Source organism: Mytilus trossulus, chromosome 7 (genome assembly GCF_036588685.1).
Source record: "Mytilus trossulus isolate FHL-02 chromosome 7, PNRI_Mtr1.1.1.hap1, whole genome shotgun sequence".
Lineage (NCBI taxonomy): Eukaryota > Metazoa > Mollusca > Bivalvia > Mytilida > Mytilidae > Mytilus > Mytilus trossulus.
The window spans coordinates 6,083,072-6,104,361 of NC_086379.1; the positions used below are offsets into that span (position 1 = coordinate 6,083,072).

Below are 21,290 nucleotides of genomic sequence, written 5' to 3' on the forward strand. Positions count from 1 at the left end.
TCAAAATATTTATAAAGTCAAACAAGTACGAAGTTGAAGAGCATTGAGGATCCAAAATTCCACAAAGTTGTGCCAAATAAGGCTAAGGTAATCTATACCTGGAAAGACGTGTTTGCCAATGAAAAATGATGCTTCTAGTGAAACAAAATTCATGTATCTGCAAGAAAATTCTCTAGTACAATATAAAACTTTATTCAAAATGGTACAAATGGAAACTGTAACAACTAATTATGTTTATACACAATATCTATACAAATATAATGAATTGTTTCATTATAAGTAATTTCTAAAACTAGCTACTAGTAGATAAATTGCACTTTCAAAGAATCAGACATCTAGCTCAATAGAGGACATAGTTATCCTTTTCATTCTAAAAGTAACGTCAAATGTTCGAAAAGCTTTATAAAAAAACCTCACATAGATACCAGGACTAAATTTAGTATACTCCAGACGCGCGTTTCGTCTACAAAAGACCCATTAGTGACGCTATAATCCAAAAAAGTTAAAAAGGCCAAATAAAGTACGAAGTTGAAGAGCATTGGGGACCAACATTCCTAAACGTTTTGCCAAGGTACAGCTAAGGTAATATAATTTTGAAAAAATAATATGGAATAACATCATGTATGTATTTCACGGTGATTAAAAATGTGTATTATAATCCTTCTCATATATATAATCTGTTCCTATCGCATCAGTAGACGTTCCATTACAAACAGTTTGCACAAATGGTATAGGTTTTTCCGTTTTCACACTGTCTTCTTTCAACTCAAAATCCCTTTTATCGTATCCACCACGATCTTTTGTGTTGGGATTGTCTGGACTAAATTTAACAAACTGAAAAAATAAGTATTACTTGATTTTTAGGTGAATAAGAAACTACGAAATGAAAAAAACAATGATATGAGCAAGGAAAGATAATTCAAAAATCGACAAAAAGTCTTCTTTTTTGTTTTGCCTCCTTCAACGCGATATATGGAAAAAAGTATTGCAACACCTTGATTTTTGAAAACTTGAAAAATCAGCCTTTAATTTTGGATGGAATATGATAAAATATTTGTAAAATAATATTGAAACATAGTTTATGATTACATTGGCATTTTAACGAACAAAAAAATGTTTGAAAAAAAATGATTTATCTAACCACAATGTTAAAAACAAAATGAAGTGTTTTTTGTACAAAAAACTGCATTTTACAACTATTACTGTAGTCAAACTTTACAATGTCAGGCATTTCAAAATTAATCTTAAGATGATTGTTCACATCATGGTTGATCGTTATACGCTAAAGAATTAGTACTTGGTGAGCAGCCTCCATTAAAACGGTCAACCACCACTTAACGTCTTATGATTCCTGCCATAAATCGACTAATTTGTTGCTAAGGTAGCAGCAACCTTTTCTGATGAAGGGCATTGTTTATTTCATCACGTGTTTGGACTTAGGTTTCCTCTCGCGCATATTACGCCCAATAGTGTCCCATATATGCTCGATATTGTTCAAATCCGGGCTACGATCGGGCCAAGGAAGATAAACAGAATTCCATTGGAACAATGGATCTTCCTCCACGATGCTTATTTCCAATTTTGCCGAGCTACATTGAATACGGCTAACTGTGTGTCTGTTCGTAAGCAAAGGTCCATGAAATGGTCTTATCGCACAATAACCAGTAGAGATGAGTCAATCTCGAATAATATTTGTTAAAAGGCTCCTGTATGCCCACCACTCATTTTTTAGGATTGTATTGTATGCAATGGGTTTCTTTCTGACCAAGCTTCATTATGCTTGATTTTCCCTAGCAGATGGCATAGGGGGTCTTTTTGATCTCGGATAGTCTTTAACATCGTTTATTGCCTGTTTTTTAATTCTCAAAACGACTAATAGTGGAAGAGTGATGACCGACAATACATTCCTGCTTCTCTCATGCTGATAACCTGCCATCTTGCTGCGGTTAAGAGTTGTGGAGGACCAATTACAAGGTGTCAATCACATAACTTTATAAACTTGGTTATTTGAAGTGTTGAAAATAATGAGGATACAAACACCTGTTTTGCTGTTTACGGGTACAGTAGCTGCATGTGCAGATAAGAACTTATCGAGTCGATAATTATTGATTAAACTCAGGTGATATTTAAATAATGTTTAACTAGTTCTATTTTAACAAACTATATCAGAAAAAAATAAAGAGTGTTTTTTTAATTCCAATTTCAATTTGGTGTTGCAATATTTTTTCCATGTGTATATACTAAATTCCTTGTATACAAATATGTTTTATGAACTAAATCTTTATTGTATTCATCCTAAATAAATTTTGGACTTCAAATTTTTATTGTCAATACCTCCTATAGTATTTGCATTTCATGACAATAGTCCTTAAATGTTTGTTGTATATTTAAAAGCGGAAGTTGGATATAAATATTATATGTAATATGTAAGTTGCGAGTATGATAACTACTTGAGAAATATGCCACAAGCGAGATCATTTGTGCACCGTAGTATGATCGTTTTCGTTCCAGGACATTTTTCAATTACGCATGAGGATGGGAGCTGAAACTGGAAAGGAGTTTGACAATCAAGTGAACACGATATACCAAATGTAACAATCGAAAGATCGAATCGAACGTAAAGTATTATAAACATGTTTTTTTGTCATTTGGACAACGCCTGATTTGTTATAAAAAAGAAAATAGAAACGACATCATTTGGTTTTTTCATTTTTGTTATGGCGCTCAACAATTTTTGTTAAAGAAGACAAAAAACGTCCAAAATTTAATATAAGATGTTTAAGAAAAAAAACAATGGCCTGTGTAACACCACACCTTCCAATTGAAGAACATAAATATCACAAAAATAAACGATACCTGTTGTGCTCTTTTAATCGTAGTCAATCACTTGTAAACATGTCAATACTTACATCCTCATGACGGACACCAAATTGTAACTTTTTCCTGATTTTCTTTGGAAGAAACGGAAGTAACTCGTCAAATATGGGACAAATTAGTCCTGGATTTATTTCACTAGGTTTGGTAGGACCTGAAATAGTAAAAGTGTAAAGGTAATGTTAATTGAATATATGTAATAACAGATCAATTAGATGAAGCAATGTGAAATGTATTCTAATTCGATTGGACCCTATGTGCCTTAAACGGTCCGTGTATTAATTGATTTAGGGATACACTAAGAGGTGTCACAGCCTAAAAAACCCCACCAAAACAATACAACCAACTGAAGCCTCCGAAAAAGGTTACCTAACGCCTTATTCCTATCCATCTTAAGGTTTTTTCATTTTACTGTAATGCTTTTATTTTCATGTAAGTTTACGATAAATTATTTAATAATACTTTTTTCACAGGAATAACTGAAAAAGACAGTAATTATCACAATTCACTAACCATTTATCTATCAATAGTGAGTAAAATATGCTAGAATATATAATATGCCTATACTGCTTATAGAAATGCTACTACTACATTACACGCGTGACACCTTTGGTGAATTTATAAATTACCTGTCAAGAAACTGACAATCAACCCAACAACGATGTGTATCAACATGCCAAGTCCTACATACCATATATAGGACATCTTGTACAATGGAAAGTCATTTCTGAAAAAAGGAAAGATAAAGGCAAAGTAAATAATCCATGTTATTTTCTCGTGCGTTTTGCTTAAAATGAACAAATTAGGCAAACAAGATCTGATTGGATCAATAACATGAATAAACTGCAATACCTGTTATAAATGCAGTATATGCCATGTAAACCATGACTTATGGGAAATAGATGACTTTATTAAAGATGTTTCTTGAAAAGAACAAACACATTTCGGGAAGAATGACACATTGTACAACTGAACCCTATTTGTGATATCAACCTGTGATAGGTTGACTTCAGTCTTTCTTGCTGAGGAAGAAATTGCTTACATTATGAAATCCCTCTTAGGGAACACAAACAAATACTCCAGAAATGTTAACTCAATATCGGTTACCAAAATGTATTTTTGATTTACTCTACGCTGCATGTGTATATTGAAAAGTTATCAAAGGTATATTAAATTATAAATGAGCCCAACATAAAATTGTAACACTTAGCGAGTTTGAATCACAACCAAGGTAATTGCCTCGTCAGGTTTGATAAGTTGGCTTAATTTCACACCAAATGCAACGTTACAAAATATATTAAAGTTAAGAAAAATATTTACTTTACTTCGGGCAAATCAGCTTCAGTGGAAAGTAGGTGACTTGGTGACATTGTCGTTGTTGTAGTATTTAGCATTCGACATCCCTTTGTTATTAGTGATGATGGCGACGTGACAACAACTTTGGTCAAATAAGTTCCCAGCCCTATCCAAAGTGTTATCACCAGGGATGTCAAATGACCGATTAATGCTCCCTATCAAATATATAAATGTTGTAGAATAAACTCATCATAGACAAAGTTCATATTTTTTTAAGATTAGTTTTTAAAACGAATTAATAAACATTTGTTTCTATCTGCTTTTAGTATATCATTAATCTGTCCTATCTGTTTGTATGGTATCATTTCTCTTACTCACTGAAAGACCATAACAACTTCCGCAACTTGTCAAACAACCAAAGCAATGTCTCAGTGTTATATTTATTTTTAGAACTTTACTAGTGGAAATGATTTCATCTTAGTAGAATTTACCACGTAGTTTTACAAAACAGTATATGAGAATGTTCATACCCATTTATTTGCCCAGGGAAATAGTACTCCAAGTGTAAATACTCCAAGTAATGGTCCTCCAAGCATACCAAACAGAATATAGGATACCTGCAATAATCAAGGTCATTAAAAAAAACTAATGTCTTTAAAAAAATTTAGCTATTTTATTGTTTTGTTTGACTGTGATCTCAAAATCACACGCATATATAACATGACAATCTATTAAATAATCGGTTGTGTAACCAACATATTTTTTCAACATGACACTAATGCGTATTGTTATTTTTTCTGGTATATTTCATTGTGGAGTAACTATAATCAGGACACACTGTCAAAGTTGTGTGCAAATGTTATTATTTTGTATGTGTTTTATTGTGTCAATGATATCAATCAAGATTATTGTACCCATTGATAATTGCTTTTAGCTAATACAGTTTTCACACATCTATATATCTTTACAAATATGATAATTCAAATACTCAAAAGCCAAGTATTGACATTTATTCTATTTTAACGTTACCTGTAATATAGATCCACCCAGCTGAGAAACGACGTAAGCAATCAAAAGACAAACTCCACCGCAGACAACAACTAAAAAGAAAATTAATAAATTCCTAATCTTTTGGTAACTGTGATACTAATACATACAAAAATGAATGGGCTAATCTTTACTCTATATGTTTGAAGAAGTATTTGCAAATATATCTTTACCAATACTTATTACTTGCCTTATTCGTCCGATGTCAATGCATGATCTGTTTCTGTTTTGATGCTCTTGAATGTTTAATGTAATAGTTTGTTTTCTTTTCTTTAGTTTTGAAAGACCCAACAGAAACGTGCGTTGTGTACACAGATGGCATACAATGACACGTGGGTCTAGTATAAAATTTGCATATTTTCTGTGGAGCATAATATTTAAAAAAACGTAGAGATGAATTTCCTCTAAAGGTTGTTTCATTAAAGCCGCATATTAGAAATTTCTTTTCATAATAATGATTAAACAAATTTTGAAAGAAACATAAATTAATTCAGTTTGTTAAACGTGTCTTAAAAGGGTTAGAGGATACAAAGGTGACATTCAAAGCTCATTAGTCTACAGAAACTATTCAAGCAATAGCAAAAACACGAGCATTTCATATTCAAATATAGGCAACAGTAGTATACCGCCGTTCAAAAGTCATAAATTGGCCGAGAGAATCAAATCTAGGTTACAAACTAAATCCGAAGGTTACACATAAACTATATGAAGAAAAAGTATAAATAATAAAAGTACAGAACTACGAGGAAAATCAAAATAGGAAAATCCCTAATCAAATGGCAAAATCTAAATCAAAAGCTCATACACATCAAACGAATTGATAACAACTGTCTTATTCCTAACTTGATACAGGAACACATTGTTATTACAGAAACACTGAAACAAACGCCATTATAAATAACTGAGCAACACAATCCCCATCAATAACTGGGGGGGATCTGAAGTGCTCCATAAGATAACGGTGACAAGATTCATTCAGTGTTGAGATCAATTGATTTTAAAACAATTGTAAACATTCGTTGTCATCTGTGAAACAGATTTGTCATAACGGTCAACCTTCTGATGGCACTCATGAAACATTATTAAGAAGAGTTCCTATAGTTTTCTATTTGAATGACGATTTTGTTGTTGAAATACTATTAAATAAATTAAAATAGTATAAGCTTTTGTTTGTTCTTGTTAAATAGTTTTCTAGTTGAAAGCCGATTTTTTGTTCGAAAACTATTAGATAGAGTAAAAAAGTATAAGCGTTTTTTGCTCCTATAGTTTTCTATTGAAATGCCGATTTTTCGTTGAAAAACTATAAAAAGTGTAAAAATAGTATAAACGTTTTTTTAGTTCTTGTTAAATTTTGTCTGATAGAAGACACATATATTTTGTAACGTTAGTTCTTCCAATTTCATTCTTAAATTTTGATGCGATTGAAAAAAGTAAGTGGTGTACTTGGAACTTTTTTTCGCTGCGTTACTCGTATTGGATGAGCATAGTTTTCTATAGTAGAGCATACATTATGACCCCGTTATTTGGATTCTGTGCTGGAATGTACAGTATATACTTTTGTGTGCACGAAACAAAAAAAGTTTTAAATAACCACGCTGTGTGCTTTTTTATTTCCTATTCTGACGTATGTCTCTATTATTAACATTATCTGGACAAACTATTGTAGATTAAATAATAGATTATTTACTGTACAATGTAGAACTTGTGTGAATTAAACACATGTTATGGCCTTTTTAACTTTATTTCTCTTCATCTGTTTAGCCTTTTTTTTTTTTAATGTTTGGATTTCCGCGTTCCTTATGATGTCAAGTCCATAAAAAGCGGTTCAAACGCACGAAAAAAACCATATTCAGTGTTTTTATGAGGGGTTTGATAGGGAAAATACAATGGATATTTCATATTTCAAAAGCTAAACTTACTAGCCATTTTTGAAAGCACAGTCTTTGCTGCTGATGTCATTTTCGGAAAACATGGCTTTACAAAATCTTCCAGCAAAATGGCAGCAATAGCATTGTATCCAGATGATATCGTACTACAAAGATGAAACATTCAAAAGTCTGTTATCACTGTTTCAATTCATTCTACTTTTAAGACAATACAAGACATTAATTCTATCATTCGAAGTAAATACTCGTTATGAACTCGCACCCCTCTTTGAATGCGAGTGGTGTTTTAATTATGCGGCAAATCGTATAAGAAGAGTGACATTCCGTCCATCCAATAATCCTTGCATTAACTTACATGGGCCCATAGGTGATATGTTGTTTAAAGGCTATATTTCTGCAAGTATCTAACATACATATCTCTCTCGTTGGTAATCTTTTCTTACTCTACATAATGGATTTATCGTATTTTTTTTTCTCCTTCGGAATATGCTCGAATTATTTCCAAGTAGACGTTTAACAAACTACAAGCAGTCAATCAATATTTCCTCGTTTTCTCCACCTTTATTTCTTGAACAGCACCCACCTCCATCTGGATCAGGTATTTCTTTTACAAAAAGTATTTAAATAAAACCCCGAACAAGTTTCCTTGTTGTTACCTAATTTCATCCACACGATTGTAGTGTATCGAACGCCATTAGGTAACAACAATATTGCATTACTGTTTTAACATTCGACGTACCTCAAACTTCCACTGAAAACACAGGATATAACAAGTCCTGGTAAACCAGGTAGATGTCCTACAAGGTCCATTGTGAAAAGTGGGATCAGCTGTCAAATTAAATCATTCCTCAATTATTAACAGTTAACCATTTATGTTAATCAATATTAAAGTTTGGTAACAATTTATGACGCGATGGACACATTCGAATTCGTTTTTGTTTTTGTGGTTGGGATAGTTTCTTATTTAATTATAAAAATACACATATATTCGTCCACAACAAGAACAGCATAAATTGCGTGAAGTATTGACCCTGAATTCCTTTTGTTTGGTTCGCCTTACTAGAGATTTCCAATAAAATGACATACGTACCTAACTCAACGTACGCACGTAACGAGACCGATTATTGCTAACCAATTAATTTTGTTAAATGCGTTACTCAAGTTTCAACTATTAAAGTATTCCTTAACTATGAAACCCATTCATAACAAATTTTATCAATATCAAATATTTCTAAGATGATGAAAAACGAAAGAAATCATGATACTTATATATCACGTAATTATTGAGATTCCCGCCTAAACTTCATGTTGATTGAGTTAGCGAAAATTTTAAGTTTCAACTTTTGTCTCGCTTTGGAAGTATATTTATATAAAAGTGACAACTATGCGACAGATGATGATCCAATGACAGAATCACCAATGAAGGTGTTACAAGACTTAAAAAAACCAACATTTTATATTCATAATTATATACTTGTATATGGGATTGACTGGTAGCAGGCTTGCCTCGAATACAAATTCAATTATTCTGTTGGACCCCCTGATCGAATGACTTTAAGACTATTTTTCGGCTCCTCCACCAAGAGAATGATGCATTCACGAGCAAGAGCTGGTTTTGTTTTACTCGTAGAAAGACAAGTGTTTCTTTATAGTGGTTACGCTCTCTTGTTAGCTAGCATATGAAAATGGGACTCTAAATTGTCGGGCATGTTTTAAAACAATTACAACTAATAAATAAAGAATAATTATCCCGTTTATAATAATGATTTCGTACTGTTACACCATTGTCCTAGTACGGATGTGACTATCCCAAGTCAGAAGCTTTTAATTCAGTGCTTATCGTTTGTTGTTGTGCTTTCGTTATTTTTTTAAAAATTAATTTGGCTGTTAGCTTTTGTTGTTTTACATTTGTCATCTTGGAGCTTCTTATAGCTGACTACGCTGTATGGGCTTTGCTCATTGTTGAAACCCCTTCGTTGGGACTATAGTTGTTAAATTTCGGTGTCATGTGTTCTAGTGTGAAGAGTTGTCTCATTGAAAACCATACTACAACTTGATTTTTGTATATATCACAAATTAAGAATAAGAAAATACAGAAGCGAGACCTTTTGTCATGTCAAAGGTTCAGAGTATCTGTAGGACCATTAGTGGCCATAATTGTATAGCAGATTTTAACGTTCAGACATTGTTGTTTTTAAAAAGTATTTATCAAAGTCAAACGACAATCAGTTAAGGATTTTTGTCGTGCAATACAGTTCGTGATTATGGCCGGATCCAAGATATTTGAAAGAGGGTATAGTTTTCGATAATTGCATTTATACTGACGAGCGAAGCGTTGCAAAAAACAATTTGGATAATTATAGGCTAAAATGATATTCTGGAAAACATGAGATTTTAAAACTTATCTAGCGATTGAAAAGGGGGAGGGGTACGCCCTATACCCCTGTATCCTCGGATGCAAGTTTAGGTATACTTAAACAAAAACCTCGCCCAATAATTTGGTATAGGTAAAGACGAGGAAGTACTTATGAAAAATATATCATTGATATGAATTTCTGCCCACATCAAATTATCTTCAATTAAATTATAGAAAAATATTATTTTGTTTTAAAAGTCGAGCACACCTTTTACATTCAAGTGTTGGAATTTACTTTAAACGTTAAATCTTTTTAAAACAATAAAAAGGCAACCTTCTCGCTTCGGAATTCCGTATTTTAATTTTTGTATGCTAATTGTCGTCTTGGTATTTTTAAAAATTCATAATGTGAAAAGAACGTTAATATGGGTCAAGTGAAATGACAAGAAATGATGGGTGTGTTTGAATACAAGTTGCTAAGTTACTTGTTCTATTATAGTATTTATGTCAATAAAATCATTCAAAGTTTAATAACAATTATTTAAAGAGTAAAAAAAATAATTGGGGTTGATTTTTACTGAAGGCATATTCCAGCAACAATGCGTGGAAAAAGAGCAAAACATGCATGCAGTGTATGCTCCCCTCCGTCAATGCAGTAGGACGAAATACGTTGAGGTAGGTCGGTTATGTCGAGTAAAGTCATTTTATTGGAAATCTCTATTAAGTGATGAATTGAAAATGCATGTCATATGTGGAAACACACATTCGTTTTGAATCATATTGATTAAGAAGATAAGTTCAAGGATTTTAACACAGAAAGTTCGTTTACAAATTATACTTTGTTGCAGGGTATGTCTGTTAAGTGCATACATGTATTACTATTTTTGAATGTGCTATATATTCTATTAGTTGCCAAAATACGGTTGACCTTTAAGAAAAATTGCAGTTGTTTTTTCTTTCGATTTTCTAGTTAATCAATGACCTAAACTAATCATATTTCTCGTTGTGAAGCCCTTGTAATTTTTTTAAAAACTGAATTATTTCATAGTCATGATTTATATGATTGTAACTGAAAGTTATAATATTGACACTGTTCATAAATAACATTAAGTTTATATAATAAGGTTAAAAAGCTTGTAGAAGCTCACACTATTATTTCAGAACATAACTAGTCCATCATATGGGAACTAAATCACCATGTCAGTAAACCGAAATGCAAGTACAAGTCACTGGGACAAGTACAATCTTTCATTTCGCTTGTAATAAAACATGTAAAAATTAATAACTTTACAAATTCTTATAACAATTAACAACCGCACTATTAAACGGTGTCACAAAGTATCACAACAAATACAAGACATAATACTTCTACTAAATAAGTATATTAACGGTTCAAAAGGTTCTAACAAATGATTAATGAAAGAGACAACTGCTTTTTCCTTCATTTTTCATTTGTATCACTATATATTAAACTTACTTTTAATGTCAGTTTTATGAGTATGATTTTCAGTTACAAAAAATGATGTTTAAGTAAGAAATGTTGCAAGACTTTTTCACCAATTACTCTCTATAATACATAATTTCTTCCTAAATATCTTAATGAGCCTGGGACATACCTTAAACAAATGACTTTATTGCATTTGTGACTTTTTGTTAAATGAGTTTATCCTTTTGCAAGGATCACAGTAAGACATCCCCTATACATTGGTGTATACATTTAACTGCCAGTTTTCCTTTGTTGCGACACAGCAGTCATTTTATTAAAATAACGCAAGCACTGTCACACATACTGCTCTATAATTAGGATTTATGGTATATTGATATTAGTAACAGATTTCGCCATCACGAACTGGTTTATCGTTATCACACGAGTGACATAATATATATTATATTTCAAAGAACTTCAATCATTCTTACATCACTCAACTTCCTAATTCAATTGGCCATTTTAAGATTTTTTATTCCAGCCTCACTGTTTGTAGACAACACGCGTATTTCGTATACAGTTGTATTCATTGTATCTGCGATAAGTTTACAAAACTTACTATTTTTCGAAAAACTAATGATTTTCTTATCTCAGGAATAGATTACTGTAAATTTAGAAAATTTTGCGTGCATTTATTATTACGATTTTGTCATTTAAGTCTTAAATGCGATTTTAATTTTTACGATTTTGAGAAAAATCCTGTTAAATTCATATAAACTATTTCAAAATGCGAGTTTAAATTATTGCGATTATAACTCAGTCGCATTTTTCGCAATAAGAAAAAACCTCGCATTAATTTCTGAATTTACAGTATCTTTACGTATTTGACATAACTCTTTGGGATTTTGGTTTCTTAATTCTCGTCAACTTGTTAGGATGTATTATTATTTTTTGATCTGAGCGTCACTGATGAGTCTTATGTAGACGAAACAGGCATCTGGCGTATTAAATTATAATCCTGGTACCTTTGATAACTAATTAGTTTAAACATATTTATTTAAAGTGGTTTGGGAAACAAGTTTTGCAACTTCTATTAATCCCTTTCCACTTTGCGGGTACGAGTGCTGCCTTGTAGCGGCATTAGCCTACTCTTTTTTGAAATCTACAAGGGTGTCTATTACGTGCAAGAGATATGGCTCTCTCTTAACACAGGTCAGCCATATATCCAACGTACTATCATCATTTTCGCAATACCATACTTACAAATGGTGTCAAGGGAGAGCCGAAAGTCTCTGAAATTTTCAACCTGGCCTGGAATCGAACCAGAAATCTTTGTGTTAGTAGTCCGATGCACTAACCACTACATCAAGGCTTATACCTAATTAAAATACCACTTGGATGAAGAGTTGTCTCATTGGCACTCATACCACATTTTCCCAAATCTATATACTTTTGAACAATTGTACCTGATCGGATTTCTTGATTATCTCTAAGGAAACTGGGTCACAAGAACTAAAATAAGTATACATGGTTAAACCAACCAAACACACCAAAGTCAATACGGCACACATACCAGGTAAGTTCAACCATAATGCCCTGAAATGTATGTTACTTATATATTTACAAAAACAAAAAATTGAAAGCGACGTTTAATAGCCGCGCTTTTAAACATTGCTTTGTACGTAACACGCTTCTAGCGTATTCAATTTGAAATATTATGTTTATTAAACATATATCTTCGGTTTTTGTGTTATTTTTATTTGTTATTTGCCTTTTCCTTGTTTTAAGTTTTGCCTTTGTACTTTTTGTTTTATTTTGAATTTAGTATACCCTTTTACTTCGATATTACTAGTCAGGTTTTTTTTATTCCCCCGCTTTTTTAAATGATAATCAGTTTACATTTGTATTATTATTCTTATTCATTCTTATCATGGCATTATACACATGCTATTAACCTTATTTCGTATAATTAACACAATAGTCAAATCACAACAACACAACAAGTTTTAAAAAATGCATCCATTAGGTTCAAAGGTATGGATTCTGTATAATTATACATTTCAAAATATTCAAATCATCACGTGAAATTTTGTTAGTCTCTTGTAATTTGTGAAGGCAACTGGGGACTAATAATCAAGTGAAAGGTAAGCATATTTTGTGTACCAAGTTATGGATGCACTCACCACGACATACGGCTCATTTGTTAACGGAGAAATGCCTGTACACAGTCAGGTATACAACAGTTGTTTTCCATTCATTTGTTGTATGTGAGCTTTTGATCTTGCTTTTTGATAAGGGTCTTTCCGTTTTGAATTTTGCTTGGAGTTCGGTATTTTCAAAAAAATTTAATACTTATTAATACAGTTTATTACTTTACTAGTATATGCGACCATCTCAGTTTAAACCAAGATAAACTATTTAAGTCATTCAAACCATTTGTACTTTCTATATCTCCATACCTGACTTGTTAAAAATAAAATTCTATGCCGTACTACTGAATCGAAAAGATAAGTGCGTTAGTCTTATGAATTATAAAAAAAATAATACAGTCAAGGAAAATAACATACAGTTTCGCTTTTCTCAGAGAAGGCAGAGACAGAACACGCTGAACCTGTGCTTGGTTAATTCCATATACTGCAGTCCAAAACAAACCACCACCAACTACAACGTTCCAGAAAGTATGGCGGGTTGTAGGATCAACGTTCATACTGAAACGATTTGTAAATAGTATGACAAAAGATCCATGATATAATCGACAAAACCTTTGACTAATTAAAATAAAGAGTTATAATCCTGGTACTTTTGATAACTATATTCATGCAAATATTTTCTGCTAAAAGAAGATTGACAAAAACCCAGTCCTCTATAGTTTACAAAACTTTAATATTTAATAAACTAATACTTTTCTACCTCAGGCATAGATTACCTTAACTGTATTTATCAAAACTTTTAGGAATTTTAGGTCCTCAATGGTCTTTTACTTCGTCCTTTATTTGGTCTTTTCAACATGTTTTAATTCGAGCGTCACTGATGAGTCTTTTGTAGACCACACACGCGTCTGGCGCATAAATAAAATTTTAATCCTAGTATCTATGATCAATTTATTTGCATCCATCCAGTCGTTGGATTTTCTGTTATGAATTGATTCACATTATGTCAGGCCTTTTAAAGCCTTTACGTATATGGTATGAATTTTGCTTATTGTTGGAGGTCTTACACCACCCTATATTTGTTTGCATCCTTGTCTTTTAATGGATAGTTATTTCTTCAATTTATTTGTTATATATACTTGTACTCTTACATAAAAATTTTGATTCTTTCATTCTGGTCTGCCACATTCCATACTACATCTATACCGCCTACCTTCATACATCCTGCGATAAGCAACGTAAACATACCTGCAAACATTACCATCATCTGAAAGGAGTCTGTCCATACCACGGCTTTCATTCCACCCTAAATATATAACATTAAAGTATAATTTTGGAACCTGTTTCATCAACCTGAGCTTTTTATACAGTTGGAACAAAAAATATTATCAATTTTCAAATTGGACGAGCACCAGACTGCATCCAAAAAGATATCAAAGGTACCAGGATTATAATGTAATACGCCAGACGCAAGTTTTGTCTACACACGACTCATAAGTGACTCTCAGATCAAAAAGTTGTAAAGCCAAATAAATACAAAGTTGAAAAGCATTGAGGACCCAAAATTCCAAAATGTTGTACTAAATACGGCTAAGGTAATCTATTCCTGGGACAAGAAAATCTTTAGTATTTCAAAAAATTTAACTGATAATCTACAAAGAAAAGTCATAGAGGACGAAGTTTAAGTATTCACTTAAATGTCGATATCATACTTCTTAAAATATAAAATGTTGATTTATGACTTATTGAAAATAAAACTGTACCATTTTAGGCCAGTTTGGCACAACTTGTTATCGGTTTTTGATGCTTGTCAACCTTGTACCGGACTTAAATATACACTGTTTTGATTTGAGTGCCACTGAATTACTTTGTAGCTTTAATAATATTAGATACACACTGGTTAAACGGGTGTTCTAAATATTGCAGTGTAGTAATTGATCTATTAATGGTTTGATGGCTTATAAAACCAACAAGCAAACGAACTATATTTCACACATGATGAGGTAATAAGGTTGCTTTTAATTTTGAACAAATATGGACAAGATGAGAAAAGATTGAGTTAAAGAAAGCGAGTATTTAATCCTCTGATGAAGATTAACACACATAATTAGGAACAACTATATATAAGTAAATGATTCATTATATTGTAGAATGGTTTACTTGTTGATGAACATTAATAAGTGTAATTTGTGTTATATATTTTTTTTGAATACTTATGACGTGTCTTACCAATGTTGTATAAAATGTACACACTACTCCAACTGCTACAACAGAGCCCCACAAACTGATGCCGGTAACTAAACGAAGAAAATATATAATGGCCATAGTTAAAGAGTAAACGTTTGGTGTAATGTTTTCTAGCTTTATTCTTTCGTATTAGAACTCCAAAAGTTACCCCAAGTTTCAGGTGGGATGACGAGTATCTTATTTATGAAATGTGTGTCTTTTTATGTATTGTTGAAATGCCTTTGAAATCATTCGAACAAGGTTATTTTTCCAATTATTTCAATTAATTATTGCAATTGCCTGTTTTCGATTTTTGCAATGTAAGTCTTGTAAATGATACGATATATTTTCTTTTTCTAGCAAGGACCATTCGTAATGTCCGATTATCAAGACACCTTTGTAAGACTCTACAATGTATCTTTGACGTTTGAAGTCATAAATACAATTTGAATGATCTGTTCGAAAGTTGAGTCACAGAGTGTTCAAAGACAAAGGGTTTATTAATGAATATCTTACTAACATAATTGTAACAATACAAAATCATCAGCTGACATGGAAGAATATACTTGGAAATTAAAGTCTTATAAACCGAGTTTCTTTCAATTACAATGTTAAGGAAATTATTTAACCAGGCATGCATCGATTCTTAACCATGCCATCTATGCACGTCTTTTTATATTTATTACGAATCAACTACAATTATCAACAAATAATATTTCATTCATTGATAGTTGATCTCAAGCTAAGAAGATTTCGTGTTTGTTATCAAAGTTTACGTCAATCTCAAAGAGTTTTTTAGTTTGACGTATAACATTTTTGACAAAGAAGTTACCACAATTTCCATCTTCAAAACAATATTATTAGATAATGAAATTCGAAAATAACCATGTAATTTGTAAACATATTTTGCATAAGTAATCCGGTCATGATTCTTGTTGCATATGCAATAATCTTGATCTAAATGTGACATATAAAACGTCTATTATACATGAATTTAGTCATTCGAAATCAATCTTTACATATGAAGTACAATTTAGTTAAATACGTTAATAAAATTCTGAAAATTCTTGAACTAAGTTTGAAAAACATGTATTATTGGTTATTTGCGTCAGACGTGACCTTTTGGGTTTGACAGTTGTCACTCAGTTTATTACAGGTTTTAACAAGTTATCCAATTTCTTTGCAATGCAACGTTGAACGTATTTTGTGTTTCCTTTGTACTTTGTGTTTGTTTCGTTTAATGTTTCTTTCTCGCTTTGAAGTTGTTGATTAAAGTTATATGTATCTTTATGAGAATCAAATAGTACGATAGAAATGTAAAATTCACTATCAGTCAGAATCAGAAAAGCTTCACAATAGAGCAAGAGATGGACCTTCGAAAACGATTCACTCGTCAAACTTACCAGCACTAAGAGCAAGAGATGGACCATAGAGTACGATAGACATGTAAAACAACTGAAATAGAAACAGTGAATTCTTATCTATTGTTACGTTGCAGTATTGTTGATTTCGTTGATAGTTTACAAAAATTGCTTAGAAAATAACTAAAGAGTAAATTAACTCATCATAAAGTAAAAAAAAATACGTTTAAACTAATACTTCTATACTGACATGATTTAGAAAATAATCATGTAATTATTCAAAATTCCTCGTTTGATTTATAAATAAATATATTAAGGTTCCGACTTTTTCAGGTTAGTTGATCTTCGATTCACTTGGCTATTCCATTCCCGTTCTTTGCTGTCATATATCCCTAATTGTTGCAGATTATTAATGCATAACCTAACGCAAGCATAACACTAGGTGGACTTACAAAAAAATCGTACAACGTTTGTAAGGGTGACATATGAAGAAAGAAAATGCGGATAATTTGTAAATAAACTTCACACAGCACGAAATGTATTAATCGAACGACAGCATCCGGATGAGTTATTTTGATACCAGGATTATACTGTAAATCATAAAACCATAAGGGTGTGTTTAACATTGCACTCTCAGGTGAACGGATAGAAATAAATAAGATACAGTTTAAATATGTTAACTAATAAGATACATATAACCTTATAAACTTGTAATTTAAAGCTCACAACCAAAAACAACGCCTTAAATGCATTTGGATGTGAACAGTAAAATCATATTTTAATATTATACAAGATCTTCCTTGATAAGTTGACAAATTATTAAAATATTCAATTAATTGTGGAATAGTTGTTTTGACATTTCTTCGGATAATGTTTGTAACAAGTCATGATTTTTGTAAATCATATATTTCGTGTCTTCCGGAATCTCTTTTGTGCTGGATATATCAGCCTACTTGAATCATAATGTTGTTATGTTTCAGAACTACAATTTTGTTCTTCTGTCAAATAGAATAATTATGTACATTTCATATAAGGTTTTCACTGAAAAGTTGTACATTAAAGTTAAGCAGGAGATCACAAGTTACAACACATGTAAAATTAAGAATCGCGTTTTGATTAATTCTCAAAGTGCGAAAGTGTGATCAGTCTTTTGCGACAAAGGATGCCAAATACTGGCAAAATTAATGTAATTATTTGGAAGACTGTTTTGAAGCAGTCGATGGTCGTTATGATTGATCAGTAAAGAAAAGATATAGAATTTGCCATGAATGAATCTAATGCATCCTGGGTAATATTTTCAAAAGTGTACACCAAAACGTCGTGATTGGTTAAAAATTTCATAAACAATGGAAATTCTCAACCAATGACGTTACGTTATTTTCATTCTGGGGTACGAAAATAAAAATACCAATGGGTTTTCAGACTCTAAATCGGTCAATTGTTAATCCTTACCATCCAAACCAAATAAACAATACAGGAAATGATCCTCACAACTCCACCAAATCTCAGTTGAATATACTGAAACAAATAATAACAGTTTTCATATTGCATAGCCAGTAGAGTATGATTTAATTTAAGGAAATGGCTAGGTCCCAAAACTATTTTAATGCATGACTCGATACAAAGAATAATGTAGGAATTTCATTTTTCATTTACCTCTTAGGCTTTCACGATAATAAGAACTTTATTCATAATAAACGTGCATTTTATACAATAAGGGGCTTTTGTTCAACCACTTTAAGGTGCACTAGCTACGAGATATATAAAAAACATAAAGTAAGATTTTTTTTATAAAATCTATAATGAAAGTGACAAAGTGAAGAAATAATTGGCTTTTCACAGCCAAAGTGGTTCAGTTTTGTCAAATTAAGCTTAGAAACAATGATCATTAATTATTCACTTGCCAGTGAATAAATCAACCTCATTAAATCCATATTCATGTGAACTTCAATTTACATCCTATCTAGAGATTGATAACGCATGCTTCTATCTTTATTTATGTTTACATCGCTTATTTGGTCATCGGAGGTTAACTCGATGATAGTTAATTGATGGCGTCTCGACTAAAATACACACGAAAGGAACCTACATACTATCGACCCCATGCTATGTAAATTGTTTATTATAAATTTTTGATAGTTTGGATAAATGTTTTACATTGTTATAAATAAAATATGAAAATTTGAGTCAAATCGGTGACCCTGAATTTGACAGCTAGTGTCCCTTTAATGATTTGTCAAATGTACTGATATTAAATAGTTTATGGTAAAACAGTCAGGTTCCATCTTTGCAATTGACATGTGATACATTTTCAGAAGTTTAATTGTAGGACGTGTAGTGCAGGAAGGTAACAAACATATAAACTGATACTTAGTGCTGAAAAGTATAGCCCTTGTTTTCAAATATGTAACATAAGTTTAGAAATTTCGATAACACATTTAGAAAATGACCTACTAGTCATTGACCTCAAATTTCGTAAGCATGTAGCGTAAAGGAAGGTGTTTTTGAATAACTTTCAATTAAGTGTTCGAAAATGTAACCACACCATATGCATTACATGACAACAAAATGTCATTTTCTCTGTTAACTCGCTTTATCAAAGGAAAGAAATTGGTAAAACATTTAAAGCTAGATACAATCTGTACTAATCTATATGCATTTATTCTAAAAAATGTTACCTCTGGGTATATACGTGAAGCAAGTATGTTTAATGTAAGATGTTTACCTGATTAAATGTTTTTATGTAGGTGTTTGGTAAAATCTGTATACTTTACTTTATTCGAAAATTAAAATAATTTTTAGTTTTAAAAAATAAAACCACCTGCCGTGTTAAACTAATTGAAGAACATTACTATTTAAAATGATAAATCGATGTTCTAACATTCCAGCAATGCCTGCTCATAGAATATATATCTGCCGGTTGATACATTATTCTAGATTCCTACCGAAGACACTAACAATCAAAGCCAAGGAGTAAACAAAGACTCATAAAAACAAAAGACATTTAAATCAACAGTTACAAGTAATAAATAAGAAAAGAAAAAAGAACTCCACTAAAAACCGGTGGTGAAATCAGGTGCTCCGGAAGGGTAAGCATTTCCTGCACCATTTACGGCACTCGTCGTGTTATTTCTTTGTTCCGTTCGGTAATGATTGAAGGTTATAATGATTGAGGAAGAATGTCAGATATGATTTCTGACACACGTTTGTCATAATGGCCAATCAGCTCATGATGGCGACCGTAACATTTTTTGGGTGATGACCTTAATTTGATTGATTCACAGCCCTTTCGTAGCAACTTTTGAGAAAGCAATATTCCTCGTTCAACAAAATTAACGAATTAACGTTGTCACCGGGTTTTTACATACATAAAATAACGGGCGCCTCGTTTAAATCAGGATATTTTTACCCTCCCTGAGGACCTGAATTTTTTCCAGGTTTTGATGTGATCGTGTTGTTTTTATTTTTTACTTTTTGTTTTGTATACTTTTTGTACTTTAATGTAATTCATTTTTTTTAGTTTTTGTCAGTTAGATATCGAAAAACCAAGCACAGTTGGATTGCCTTATCTAAATTGTATAACAATGAATATGAAAAATCAAACACATGGGTAACAACAAGGTTGAAGAATACTGCAATGCAATAATGAACTGATACTGAAGCAAACAAGACACAATCAAGCTTGAAACATGCTTATGACGCTACAATTGTAGAAACCAGAGTGATCATAGGAAGTGAGCAAGTAGCAGATTAAGAAAAATGCAATTAAAAATCGAATAACAAAAACACCGAGCTAGTGAGTTATACAAAGGTGAAGAAAACTTGATAAAGATATTTGATGAGACAATTGCAGATATGACAAAAGTAAGCCTTGTCGCAAACACGCTGCTGACACCTAGATTTAGAATTAATAAAATAAAGATATGAGCTGAGACAATATCATATACGAGAAATTGGAGCTTATCTCAAATACGGTTATTGAAACCAAGAATGTAAATACTCGGGGAAAATATGAGCTTAGACGGTATCAGATGTGACAAATATAGCCTTACATCAAATACGCTGGAAACACTCAGACTAGAAAATAATAGAATGAAGAGTTGAAATAGCAGGTACGACATATACAGCTTCCATAAACTTTTGGGTACACCAAGATTGTAAAATACAGGAATAAATATATAAGCTGAGACAGAGAAGCATATAACAAAACATCAGACTTACCTCAAACACACTGGTGACGCCAAGGTTGTAAAATACTGGAATAAAGATATGAGCTGACGCCGTAGCAGCTATGACAAATCCTATAGAAATAAGCCAGTACATCGTGTTGTACTTATAAACCTCAGCTGGTGTTCCTAGCAGTGTTATCGCTGATATGAAACTAGAGAGAAGTGACAGGGTGACAGGAAAAACTGACAAGTTTCGGCCCGCCAACAGGAATTCTTTCTCGTTATTACTATTCCTATCTTTAATTGCATAGAAAAGTCCTATTGAAGCAGACACCAAAAGAGTAAGTCCAAAGACAACATAATCAGCAACATGAAAGAGTGTTGATTCTCCTCTCTCAAAAGTATATGAATAAGTTCTATTCCACATAATTATTTTACAGTATAATTACAGAGCAGTGAATTTGTTGATGTATAAAGAAATAGAAATCCTCTGTTGCTT

The 21,290-nt window shown here is 31.9% G+C and overlaps 1 protein-coding gene across 1 annotated transcript; it reads right to left on the reverse strand.

Annotated features, from left to right (window-relative positions):
- Positions 1–319: 319 nt before the first annotated feature.
- On the reverse strand, positions 320–21,252 carry LOC134726777 (sodium-coupled monocarboxylate transporter 2-like). The gene is made up of 15 exons (XM_063591193.1): positions 20,844–21,252; positions 18,075–18,140; positions 16,665–16,716; positions 15,265–15,332; positions 14,187–14,341; positions 13,453–13,593; positions 12,352–12,481; positions 7,843–7,931; positions 7,137–7,249; positions 5,200–5,270; positions 4,701–4,787; positions 4,195–4,385; positions 3,504–3,601; positions 2,910–3,028; positions 320–834 (listed from the first exon to the last, which is right to left on the reverse strand). The coding sequence occupies exons 1-15, from the start codon at positions 21,216–21,218 to the stop codon at positions 640–642; spliced, it is 1,950 nt and encodes a 649-aa protein (XP_063447263.1). The 5' UTR covers positions 21,219–21,252; the 3' UTR covers positions 320–639.
- Positions 21,253–21,290: the final 38 nt, after the last annotated feature.

Coding starts and splice junctions, on each gene's coding strand:
- LOC134726777 (XM_063591193.1), bottom strand. CDS start 21,218: ATGTGGAATAGAACTTATTCATATACTTTTGAGAGAGGAGAATCAACA. Junction 18,141..20,843: donor GCGTCACCAGTGTGTTTGAG/GTAAGTCTGATG, acceptor TATTTGTTTCAG/TATATTCAACTGAGATTTGG. Junction 13,594..14,186: donor GAAAGAATCAAAATTTTTAT/GTAAGAGTACAA, acceptor AAATCGTTTCAG/TATGAACGTTGATCCTACAA.